This window comes from Perissodus microlepis, chromosome 18 (assembly GCF_051167445.1).
Source record: "Perissodus microlepis isolate ML-2025 ecotype Zambia chromosome 18, ASM5116744v1, whole genome shotgun sequence".
NCBI classification, from domain to species: Eukaryota; Metazoa; Chordata; class Actinopteri; order Cichliformes; family Cichlidae; genus Perissodus; species Perissodus microlepis.
In genome coordinates, this window is record NC_140478.1 from 32022063 (window position 1) to 32035071 (window position 13009).

General features: G+C 42.2%; 1 protein-coding gene across 1 annotated transcript; it reads left to right on the forward strand.

The window, feature by feature from the left end:
• The first annotated feature begins 7577 nt into the window (after positions 1–7577).
• On the forward strand, positions 7578–12419 carry LOC146368597 (immunoglobulin lambda-1 light chain-like). The gene is made up of 4 exons (XM_084912316.1): positions 7578–8761; positions 11070–11381; positions 11514–11588; positions 11948–12419. The coding sequence occupies exons 1-4, from the start codon at positions 8623–8625 to the stop codon at positions 12094–12096; spliced, it is 675 nt and encodes a 224-aa protein (XP_084768442.1). The 5' UTR covers positions 7578–8622; the 3' UTR covers positions 12097–12419.
• Positions 12420–13009: the final 590 nt, after the last annotated feature.

The window sequence follows — 13009 nt, forward strand, 5'->3', positions numbered from 1 at the left end:
CCTGCAGGAGGAGCCGTGGGGGTCGGGTGCATTGTGACCCGGGCGGTGGCCAGGAACAGAAGCCCTGGTGGATGGATTCCTGGCTATCAAGACTCGGAATTGAGACGTGGAATGTCACCTCACAGGTGGGAAAGGAGCCTGAGTTAGTGCGTGAGGATGAGAGGTACCGGCTAGATATAGTTGCTCTCACCTCAACGCACAGCTTGGGAACTGGAACCAGTCTACTGGAGTGGGGCTGGACTCTGTCTCAGTCTGGAGTTGCCCCTGGTGAGAGGCGGCGGCCTGGCGTCGTTATCCTAGTATCCCCTCGGCTTGTATGTATGTTGGGGTTTCACTCAGTGGTTGAGAGGGTTTTGCACCTTCGGGTCAGGGAATGGGTCTTGACTGTCATCTGTGCTTATGCGCCGAGTGGTGGTTCAGAGTACCCAGCCTGCTTGGAGTCTCTGTGTGGGGTGCTGGAGGGTGCTCTGCCTGGGGACTCTGTTCAATTTCAATTCAATTAAATTCAATTGTATTTATATAGCGCCAAATAACCACAACAGTCGCATCAAGGCGCTTTATATTGTACAGTAGATCGTACAATAATAGATAAAAAGAAAAACCCAACAATCATATGACCCCCTATGAGCAAGCACTTTTAACAGGAAGAAACCTCCGGCAGAACCAGGCTCAGGGAGGGGCGGGGCCATCTGCTGCGACCGGTTGGGGTGAGAGAAGGAAGTCAGGATAAAGACATGCTGTGGAAGAGAGACAGAGATTAATAACAGATATGATTCAATGCAGAGAGGTCTATTAACACATACTGAGTGAGAAAGGTGACTGGAAAGGAAAAACTCAATGCATCATGGGAATCCCCGGCAGCCTACGTCTATTGCAGCATAACTAAGGGAGGATTCAGGGTCACCTGGTCCAGCCCTAACTATATGCTTTAGCAAAAAGGAAAGTTTTAAGCCTAATCTTGAAAGTAGAGATAGTGTCTGTCTCCTGAATCCAAACTGGAAGCTGGTTCCACAGAAGAGGGGCCTGAAAACTGAAGGCTCTGCCTCCCATTCTACTTTTAAATACTCTAGGAACAACAAGTAGGCCTGCAGTGTGAGAGCGAAGTGCTCTAATAGGGTGATATGGTACTACAAGGTCATTAAGATAAGATGGGGCCTGATTATTTAAGACCTTGTATGTGAGGAGCAGGATTTTGAATTCTGGATTTAACAGGAAGCCAATACAGGAGAAATCTGCTCTCTCTTTCTAGTCCCTGTCAGGACTCTTGCTGCAGCATTTTGGATTAACTGAAGAATTTTCAGGGAGTTTATGGAAAACAAGATAATAATGAATTACAGTAGTCCAGCCTGGAAGTAATAAATGCATGAACTAGTTTTTTAGCGTCACTCTGAGACAGGATATTTCTAATTTTAGAGATGTTGCGCAAATGGAAGAAAGCAGTCTTACATATTTGTTTAATATGTGCGTTGAAGGACATGTCCTGGTCAAAAATGACTCCAAGGTTCCTCACAGCATTATTGGAGGCCAAGGTAATGCCATCCAGAGTAAGAATCTGGTTACAAACCATATTTCTAAGATTTTCAGGGCTGAGTACAAAAACCTCAGTTTGATCTGAATTAAGAAGCAGAAAGTTAGCGGCCATCCAGGTCTTTATGTCTTTAAGACATTCCTGCAGTTTAACTAATTGGTGTGTGTTATCTGGCTTCATGGACAGATACAGCTGGGTGTCATCTGCATAGCAGTGTAAATGTATGCTATGTCTTCTAATGATGCTGCCTAAGGGAAGCATGTATAATGTAAACAGAATTGGTCCTAGCACTGAACCCTGTGGAACTCCATAATTAACCTCAGTGTGTGAAGAGGACTCTCCATTTACATGCACAAACTGGAGTCTATTAGATAGATATGATACAAACCACTGCAGTGCAGTACCTGTAACACCTACAGCATGTTCTAATCGCTCTAATAGGATATTATGGTCGACAGTATCGAACGCTGCACTGAGGCCTAGCAGGACAAGCACAGAGATGAGTCCACTGTCAGAGGCCATAAGAAGATCATTTGTAACCTTCACTAAAGCTGTTTCTGTGCTGTGATGAGCTCTGAAACCTGACTGAAACTCTTCAAATAAACCATTCCTCTGCAGATGATCTGTTAGCTGTTTGACAACTACTCTTTCAAGGATGTTTGATATGAAAGGAAGGTTGGAGATTGGCCTATAATTAGCTAAGACTGCTGGGTCTAGAGATGCTTTTTGAGTAAAGGTTTAACTACAGCCAGCTTGAAGGCCTGTGGTACATAGCCGATTATTAGAGACAGGTTGATCATATTTAAGAATGAAGCATTAATTAATGGCAGGACTTCTTTGAGCAGTTTTGTAGGAATGGGGTCTAAAAGACACGTTGATGGTTTGGAGGAAGTAATTATTGAAGTTAACTCAGAAAGATCAATTGGAATAAAAGAGTATAAATGAATATCAATGGTACTGAAATTAGCTGTAGATAATATTACATCTGTCGGATGATTATTGGTAATTTTTTCTCTAATGATTAAAATTTTATTTGTGCAGAAGTTCATGAAGTCATTACTAGTTAACGTTAAAGGGATGGTTGGCTCAAGAATACTCTGACATTTTGTCAGCCTGGCTACAGTGCTGAAGAGAAACCTGGGGTTGTTCTTATTTTCTTCAATGAGTGATGAATAGTAAGATGTTCTGGCTTTATAACAGGATGTCCTGTCTCGACCATGACATCCTGTTATCACGGCTAGATTTTCATGCTGGCCTAAAAGGATCTGCCCTCCAGTGGTTTCGGTCCTACTTGTCAGAAAGGTTTTTTCATGTCAGTATGGGTCCCCACAAATCCAAAATAGCCCCTCTTAAATACGGTGTACCTCAAGGCTCTATTTTGGGTCCTGCCCTGTTCGCACTCTATTTGTTGCCATTGGGTTCCATCTTCTCGCGGTACAGCATTTCTTTTCACTGTTTTCCTGATGATTTGCAGATTTATCTACCTTTAAAAGCAGGGGCAGACCATCCCCAGCTCTTATTACGCTGCCTTGACGACGTCAAACAGTGGTTGTCGCTAAATTTTTTTAAAGCTAAATGAAGATAAAACTGAAGTTGTCATTTTTGGCAACTTTAATCACATCAATAGCACTCTGGTCCCCCTTTCCTCCTATTGTAAAACACATGTAAAAAACCTCGGTGTCTATCTTAATGGTTCTTTTAAATTGAATAAGCAGGTTAGTGCAGTAGTTCAGTCCTGCTTCTTTCAGTTAAGACAGCTAACTTAGGTAAAGTCATACCTCCCGGCTAATGTCTTTGAACGTGTTATTCAACTTTTCCTTACTTGCAGATTAGACTACTGCAATTCATTGTATTATGGTCTAGATCAGGCCACCATCCATCGTCTTCATATGGTTCAAAATGCAGCTGCTCGCCTGCTAACTGGCACCAAACGGAGAGAGCATATAACCCCAGTGTTAGCTTCTTTACACTGGCTTCCTGTCTCCTACAGGATCCAATTTAAACTTTTACTTTTTGTTTTTAAGTCACTTAACACACCTCCTTACCTGTCTGAGCTCCTGTCTGCTTATGCTCCAGGAAAAACCATGAGGTCTACCTCTAAATTAATGCTGTCCATCCCACGGACTTATCTCAAATCTCGTGGTGATAGATCCTTCTCTGTGGCAGGTCCCAGACTTTGGAATAGTCTCCCCCTAAATATTAGATCTGCACAAACACTTGAGCAATTTAAATCATTACTAAAGACACATTTTTATGCCCTGGCTTTTAACACACTATGACCCAAGCATTTTGGTCTTATTTTAAATAGTTTTAATTATTGTTTTATTTTGTTTATTGTCCTATTGTTGTTTTATATTGTTATTATTGTATTACATTGTTGTTTTTTAATGCCATTTTTATATTGTTAAGCACTTTGTGCAGCATGGGCTGTTTGAAATGTGCTATATAAATAAACTTGACATTGACCTTGACCTTTGCGGAGGGCTTTCATATAAAGTAACAAACTATTTCTCCAGGCTAAATGATGATCTTCTAAATTTGTGACACGCCATTTCCTCTCCAGTTTACAAGTTATCTGCTTTAGGCTACGTGTTTGAGAATTATACCACGGAGTCAGGTACTTCTGATTAGAGACCTTAGTTTTCACTGGAGCTACAGTATCCAGAGTCGTACGTAGTGAGGAGGTGAAATTATTAACAAGATGATCGACCTCTGTTGGAGTAGTGTTCAGATAGCTGCTCTGCTCTGTGTTGGTACAGGGCATTGAAGATGATAACAGTGGGTGGATTATATTCTTAAACTTAGTTACAGCGCTTTCAGAAAGACATCTATTGTGATAAAGTCTACTCTCCACCGCTGTGTAATCAATTATTGTAAATGTAAATGTTATCAGGAAATGATCAGACAGGAGAGGGTTTTCAGGAAACACTGTTAAATGTTCAGTTTCTATGCCATATGTTAAAACAAGATCTAGAGTGTGATTAAAGTGGTGGGTGGGTTGTTTTACAGTTTGAGAGAAGCCAATTGAGTCTAATAACAGATTAAATGCCATGTTGAGGCTGTCATTTTTAGCATCTACATGGATGTTAAAATCACCCACAATAATTATTTGTTGTGGGTGATGCCTGGAGGGGCATGATTAGGAGGAACGACCTCCCGGATCTGAACCTGAGCTGTGTTTTTTTTTTTTTTGGTGGACTTCTGTGCAAACCACAGTTTGGCCATAACGACACCATTTTCGAACATAAGAGTCTCCATAAGTGCACATGGCACAAGGATGCTCTAGGTCGCAGGTCGATGATTGATTTTGTAATCTTATCACCAGACCTGCACCCATATGTTTTGGACACGGGGGTGCCTACTGGGGTCAGTGGAGGAGCTGGCCCCAGGGAGGGGCCTCTTGCTCCCTTCCTTCGCTGCCTCCCTCTTCCCGCTCCACCACAATCACCCACACATGCAGGGCCTTGGGGTGCAGGTATGTCACCAGCTTTCCCCCTTGGTCTGTGTCTATATGTCAGATCGGGTATTAGAGGCCACCTGTCTAGGGACATCTCAGGCCCTCCAAGGTATGGAGGCCTATCTTCCCCCACCACTTCCCCTGCCAGTAGCTGACGCCCTCAGACATCGGTGCATTGATGGTTCTTGGTGTCAGGGACTGCGCGCTCAGGTATGCACCGGCTTACTCCCGGTGGCTGCTTGTCAGGGCCTGGCACCTGTGGCTCGGTTGGGCCCCTTCGGGGGGTGTGGTGCCCTCGGCCTCTGCGCCTGGGGCTCGGTCACTCTGGCACAGCTTGATGACGGCGGAGCTCACGGGCACGTCACTGCAACTCCCCTCTGGCTTCTGCTCCGCGGCTGCTGAGCGACCCCTCGTCTGGGGCTCTTCTCAGCTCTTTCTGGGAGAGTGGCACGGTTGCCCCTCCGTTGGTCTTCCTTGGTCTCTTGTGCTCTGAGGGTCTCTGGATGTCTGGAGCCTGGATCTCCTCCATACCTGCTTCATGCCCTGGAGGACAGGGCTGTGGCTCCCCCACCCTCTAGCAGATCATTACATTAAGGAACCTTTTAATACAAGCACGCTCATGCTCACAGGTGTACACACGGGTGATCATACACACACAAACTACACCCTTTTTGGCTCCTACCTAGAAGCACACTGTGCTCTGTCGATCCTACGTGCTGCACAATAATATTCAATGTTTAGTATTTACTGTTATATTCACATAGATCATCGCGATGATGTTGTTTATTATATTGCTCTCTTTTTTGTTTGTTTTCTCTTCTTTTTTTCTCTCTTAACAGGTGATCCAGGTGATTGATGTATACATATACATATACATACATACATATATACATACATATATATGTATGTATATATATGTGTATATATATATATATATACACATATATGCAACCACCAAGTACCTGCAGAGGGTCAGGCAAGTCCTGAGGAGTCAGCTGAACGGTAAGAACAGGATCCGGGCCATCAACACCTACGCCCTGCCCGTGATCAGGTACCCTGCTGGGGTAATAGGCTGGCCAAAGGAGGAGATAGAAGCCACTGACATAAAGACAAGAAAGCTCCTTACCATGCATGGAGGGTTTCACCCCAAGTCCAGCACCCTGAGGCTGTACGCTAAGCGGAAGGAAGGGGGCCGGGGACTGGTGAGTGTCAGCACCACAGTCCAGGATGAGACAACGAACATCCAAGAATACATTGGGAAGATGGACCCAACTGACCGAGTGCTCAGTGAATACCTCAGGCAGCAGAAACCCAAGAAAGAGGAGGGAGACGAGGAACCAGCATGGAAGGACAGGGCCCTGCACGGTATGTACCACCGGCAGATAGAGGAGGTGGCTGATATCCAGAAATCCTACCAGTGGCTGGACAAAGCTGGACTGAAAGACAGCACAGAGGCACTAATCATGGCAGCACAAGAACAAGCTCTGAGTACAAGATCCATAGAGGCTGGGGTCTATCACACCAGGCAAGACCCCAGGTGCAGGCTGTGTAAAGATGCTCCAGAGACAATCCAGCACATAACAGCAGGGTGCAAGATGCTAGCAGGCAAGGCATACATGGAACGCCATAACCAAGTGGCCGGCATAGTGTACAGGAAGATCTGTGCCGAGTATAACCTGGAAGTCCCGAGGTCAAAATGGGAGATGCCCCCAAGGGTGGTGGAGAATGACTGAGCTAAGATCCTGTGGGACTTCCAGATACAGACGGACAAAATGGTGGTGGCTAACCAACCGGACATAGTGGTGGTAGACAAACAGAAGAAGACGGCCGTAGTGATCGATGTAGCGGTTCCGAATGACAGCAATATCAGGAAGAAGGAACATGAGAAGCTGGAGAAATACCAAGGGCTCAGAGAAGAGCTCGAGAGGATGTGGAGGGTGAAGGTAACGGTGGTCCCCGTGGTAATCGGAGCACTAGGTGCGGTGACTCCCAAGCTAGGCGAGTGGCTCCAGCAGATACCGGGAACAACATCGGAGATCTCTGTCCAGAAGAGCGCAGTCCTGGGAACAGCTAAGATACTGCGCAGGACCCTCAAGCTCCCAGGCCTCTGGTAGAGGACCTGAGCTTGAAGGATAAACCGCCCGCAGGGGCGTGCTGGGTGTTTTTTTTTGTTTTTTTATATATATATATATATACACACAACTCCAGTGTAGGTGCATGTGGTGTATATGAGTATTTATGATTTTAGTATGTATGTGACTATATATGCCCATAAAAAATTCCACAACACACACTCTGCATTCTTCAGGTTATTTTTCTCTGAGCATTCTTTGAAGAACATCTTCTGTCTGAAAGACTTCAAGTTCGTCTCTTGAAGGTCTTCAGCTGCTCATGTTGCAGATCCACTGTGAGCTGAAATTCCAATGAAGCTGTTAGAAAAATCAAAGTGATGTTTCAGATTAGTCAATGAGCTCATTAGTTAATAACTGTGTAAGATGGTGTTATGGTCCCCCGATCCTCTGCTGCCCACACACCATCTATCTTTCCTCCCTCTGTTTTCTATCTTTGTCTCTCTGTGACTGTGGCATTTGTGGTGTGTGTGATGTGTGTCGGTGGGGTTTGGCAGTTCTGCTGGTTCCTGCTCCTCCTCGGCTGGAGCACCTGCAGTAACTGATAATCAGTCCAGCACATCAGTTTGGAAGAATTTGACTCCATTTTTGACACAGAGCAGCTTTAATTCTGACATGTTGGATTTTCTCACATGAACTGCTCGCTTCCAGCTCTTTCACACCATTTTTGTTGGACTCTGTTGGACTTGGTTGTTGCAAAGCTCTATTTTTAACAGCAGGCATGGATACTTTGTGTTCCTACGAGGCTGCTGGAGCTGATTGAGGCCACTCAGTACAACACTGATGATTCCAGCAGACATGCCACAGCACATTTCAGAAGCATCCCTGAAGCATCTCTTTGCTCTGCACCACTAAAAATAACTCTGGCTCTGTTTTTTACAGAAGCTCCATCAAGTTGCACAAAACAGAGGAAAATGTGCAGGACAGAAGAAACAGCAAAGGAAATCCTGTCAGTGTTGAAAATAGAAGAGCCTGTGCAGACCAACATGTTTCTCTTCTAAAATACACCAGGTGTGGTTTGAAGGACGCAACAAAACCACATCAGAAAGACATCAGAGACTCATCACATCACTCGCTGGATTCACTGGATTATTTTTCTCTCAACATTATTTGGAACAAAGAAAACAAACGTGACTGGTTTGTGTCATTGTGGTGCTGCATGGCCCACTTTCTCCTGAGATTCAGTTCACAGACAGATGTTCTGATAGTTTTCTTTACAATTTGCTGCTATAATTCAAAATTGATTGTGTGATTAATGATGGTGAGCCAGATGGGCCAAACCATGATACTATCAGCAGCATGTTTCATTGTAGTGGTGCATCATTGATGGGATAAATGGACTGGTGCTTATATAGTGATTTTCTATTTTCATGTGGACTAAAGTAGTGGACTGACCAACAGACTGACATTAACATCAGAGCCGTGCTGCTAGTGTGGCTAAAAGAAAAGAGAAGAAGAGACAGTCATGTTGATATGAACATTAGAGAAACACATCATGGAGCTGAAATATGATCCTGCTTCCTCATTTGGACTCATTCACCTCAGCTGACACATTCAACAGCAGACAGGTTTTTGTAGCAGTCTGTCTCACTGTGAGAGGATATAGCTACTACATCTTTGGCTCTGGAACTAAACTGTCTGTAACCGGTAAGAACAAACATTTATTTTCCTTCAGTTGTTTTATTGTAGAAGCTGAAAATGTGTTTAAAGTCAGTTTCTGCTGCTTCAGGCTTTACATGTTAGTTTTTCATCATTAGTAGAGAATTCATCTGCAGCCATTGTTACATAAGAAAAGCTCAATAATCTCTGAAAACATGTTGAAATCTCACTGAACAACTAAAGTTATTCTTTATTTCTGCAAATATTAGTGATGTTACAAATATTTAGGATTTGATCCTCTCAGTGATTCTGCACCATCTGCTGGTTTTTAACACGAGATCATATTTGATCTTAAAATTAAATTAATATAGATAACAACAAATATGGTTTCAGGAAATATTTGCTTTATGTTGAGGAACAAATATTTTTTAATAGTCAAACATTTATGTAGCTACTTCAAAAAGTGTCTTCTGGGAAAAAATTTATAAAAATAGATACTGATTAGAAAACTCAGAAATGATATGACATATAAATTTAGGATAAATATGACATTGTTGTGTAGGATTTGATCATCTCAGTAATTCTGCACCATCTGCTGGTTTTTCAACACAAAATCATATTTGATGTTAAAATTAATATTGTAGTAGTAAATTTGTAAATATAAGTAATGCTGAAGTGAAAATGTAGACATGGTTATGATAACTGTCAAAGAGACATTTTCTTGGTTCAAACAGTCTTTTTTTTAAAAGATATATGAATATATTAATTGTCATAAAAAATAATCAGAGACATTTAAAATTTGTGTAAAATGTGATTAAAAAATACAGTATAAAATATGAGATTGTTACAGTCTTTCAGTATTTCTTTCTTGTTTGATGTGTTAATCGCAAATGGCAAAAAAAAAAATTTCGGCAGAAAACACAACTTTGTAAAATAATTTAACATTCTTTAGATATTTTATCATAAACACGGATTAAGAAATTCGTATTACTCTACTATAAGTTTCAGATTAATTGCATTTAAACGTGTTCAATGATACATTAACATATATTCAAAATTGTAGGAAAAAGAAATAACTGATGTTCTGCTATTGTCATTATTGTAATAAAATACTTCAGAATCATGAAGTTTTTGAAAGAAGTATGTTATTTATTGTAAGATGAGATACATCATTTCAGTGGTATTAAAAAAATGTATATTTATTTACATTTGTGATACATTATAGTTTGATATAACACCAAGAAAAGGTTGAAGAAATACATTTTATTTCAGCATGTAAAAACATGTTGAGTGTTCAACATGTGAGTCATGATGACATAAGGTTTGTTCCGCTTGCCCCTCATGTTACTCTTTGATCTGTTTCTGTGTCTATTTCAGTCAGGTCTTTCTTTAAAGCCATTGTCTCTGCGTCTGTGTCTTTGCATGTGTGTTGAGTTTCATATCTTATGGCGAAGGTCTGTGTCTTATGTCAGTGTATTTAGTTGCATCCTCCTTGTCTCGTCATGTCAATTTGGTTCAGCCGTGTCTCGCTCTTGTGTGCAGTTTCCTTATTTCCCTATATGTATTTATAGTGTGTGTTTTCTTGCGTTCGTCACTGGTCCGTCTGTGTTACCTCCCTGTGTTATTCAGTGTTTAGCCCTAGCATTATCCCGCACATCATCCTGCGAGTCATGGTGTCAGGTTCTTGTAGTTAGTTTCTGTCCTTGCCGCCTCTGTGTTGCTCTGCATTTTCACCCAGTGTCAATAAAGCGCACTCTTCTCATCTGAGTCAGCGCCTACATCTTTGGGTTCTTCTCTCACTCCACACGGTTTGCCTTACCTGTAACTAATTTTTCAAAGTAGTTTTCTTCCAATTTTTGCACTAAAAGAATTTAAAAAAAAAAAAGGTCTTTATAATAATTTTTATTATACGTGACAAGAATGTGAATTTTCTTGGTTGAATTGAATTATGTGGAATTACATTTTATTTCCTTGTTAGTGCGGTATATTATGAATTAAGATTAATGCACTTTAATACGGAAGAGGATCTCTGTTAGAAATCTTGTCTAAGGACTAATATGGAAAATACATTTTCACTTGTATCAATACAAATGGATATATTTTAAAATAAAGTTTTTATTTTTAACAACATGCTGAGTGTTCCTCATGTGAGCCATGGTGACATGAGGTGATGACTGTGTTTGATATGAAGCTGAATCCAGTGTATGTAGTGAACTTTGTGCTGTATTGATGAGTAGTTTAGTGATCAGAGTCCATGTAGTTTCCAGGATCAGACTGAATGCAGTGCAGTGCTGGAAGCTGCTGCTGACTGTGTGAATGTGTGTCTGTGCTGCTTGTTGCTGCTGTCAAACTTCAGATGAGCAGGTAGTGAAGCCCGTGGTGAGCGTGTACCCAGCAGCATCCAGAGCCCACCTGGAGGGGAACAGCTCCCTGCTGTGTGTGGCCTCAGCCATGTTTCCTCCTCTGGTCCAGTTCTCCTGGAAAAGACAGAAGAAGAACGGCGGAGAACCGGAGGAGCTGCCCCCTGCTGAGGGAGAGCAGCTGGAGCTCAGAGAGGCGGGACACAGCGCCTCCATCTTACTGATCCAGGAGCAGGACACCAACACATATACATACAGCTGCTGGGTGAAGCACGAGGGGGGCACAGTGGAGGCCCAAACACAACAAGGTAATGAAGGCTTGGTGACTGTGTTCAGCAGTGATTCAGCTTCATGTGGAGATGCTGTCAAAGAGAGCAGAGCAGCAGAGGACTGACATTTCTCACTGCAGCTCCAAACATTTGACTCCTTTTCTGTTTCAGAGCTTCCAGCTCCAGCAGCCTCCTGTCCTCCAGAGAGAGAGCCAGCAGACCTGCCAGCTCTGCAGCCAGCTGACTGTAAGATCACCTGCTGCCTCTCTGCATGGACAGCTCCAATGTCCAATGAGGGAGCTGGAACAAGTTTAGGGACTCAGTCTTAAAGTTGCACTAATTGATCAAATCTTCATCCAACAAGCTCTGATAAAGCCACTGTACACTAGCTGCTCAGCACCAAACAGCAGACAGACCATAATATGTCAGAGATCAGTTTGTTAGCTGCTTGTGGAGTTCTTCTGCCCCCAAGTGGACACAAACACTACATCAATTCATCCACTTGAAGAAGAAGCTGTGACTGTTTCTATTTGGACTTTTTCTCCTTGATCTGAGAGGAATAACCCGACTGTCTGTCTGTCTCTTTGTGTCTGTCTGTCCTTCAGTGTCCTTCCAGTCTCAGTGCAGGGTGAAGCTGCTCTGCCTGCTGTACACAGTGCTGATAGTGAAGAGTCTGGTGTACTGCTGTGGACTCTCTCTGCTGATGATGCTCACAAACAAGGGACCGTCCACCAACTGCACACATGCTGACTGACTGTTTCCTGCTCGCCTTTTCTCACCATCAGATTTCCTCCAGTCAGCAGTCAGAAATGTAAATAATGTGCTGGTTGGTTCAATATTTGTTTATTGAAAATTTATTGTTTTCTCATTTAACATCTTAAACCTTCTAATATAAATGCACATAATAAGTGTGCTTTATGTGCTTGTATAAAGCGTAGATTCTTTGTGAAGTTTACATTTTTTAATGTAAAGTTTAATTAATTTTTTGTTCAGCTGTGCAGAAAAACTCAGCTGATGCATTCAGATCCCACCATAACAAAATAACAGTGTAGTTATTTGTCTGAAGTAAAAATAAAGATTTGGATTTTAAGAATGTGTTTCTCATTTCTTCTGTGATACATAACCTGTGTGACTGCAGCATTCACAGATCATAAACTTGCTCTCCTGCAGCAGACGGGCTGTGTGGGTTTCTGCTCTGCAGCCTCCACACCGTTAGCTGTGGCTTTTCACTTTAATAACACAATGACAGTTACAAGCATGAACTCTGCTTCAAGTTATTCAGGAAGCATCTGTGTTCATGTGTGTGAGAGAAACAAAGTGTGAACTCAGAGCTGTTACAGAGTTGATGTTTAGTACGATCACAAAAGACAAATACAAGATGAAGTCTAAACATTAAATCCCACAGAACTCAAGTTGAACCGTTATGATTTAAAAACACTGAAAAAGGGAATAAATTAAGACATTTGTAAAAACAATTTCACAAAACACCATCAGTTCAGATGGATATTGAGCATCTTTCTCACTTTTCCTAATAATCATAAATATGTAAAACATTTAACTTCCTAGGACCTGGCGTCCACATATGTGGACATCACATTTTGGGTTGTCAAGACCAAATTACTACATTTTGCTCCACAAGGGCCTGATATCCACTTACAAGGACATCA

Bases quoted from the DNA above. Each gene is read 5' to 3' on its own strand.
- LOC146368597 (XM_084912316.1), top strand. From the start codon at position 8,623: ATGATCCTGCTTCCTCATTTGGACTCATTCACCTCAGCTGACACATTC. The intron at 11,382-11,513 runs GTAATGAAGGCT...TTTCTGTTTCAG, and splicing joins GGAGGCCCAAACACAACAAG to AGCTTCCAGCTCCAGCAGCC. The intron at 11,589-11,947 runs GTAAGATCACCT...TCTGTCCTTCAG, and splicing joins AGCTCTGCAGCCAGCTGACT to TGTCCTTCCAGTCTCAGTGC.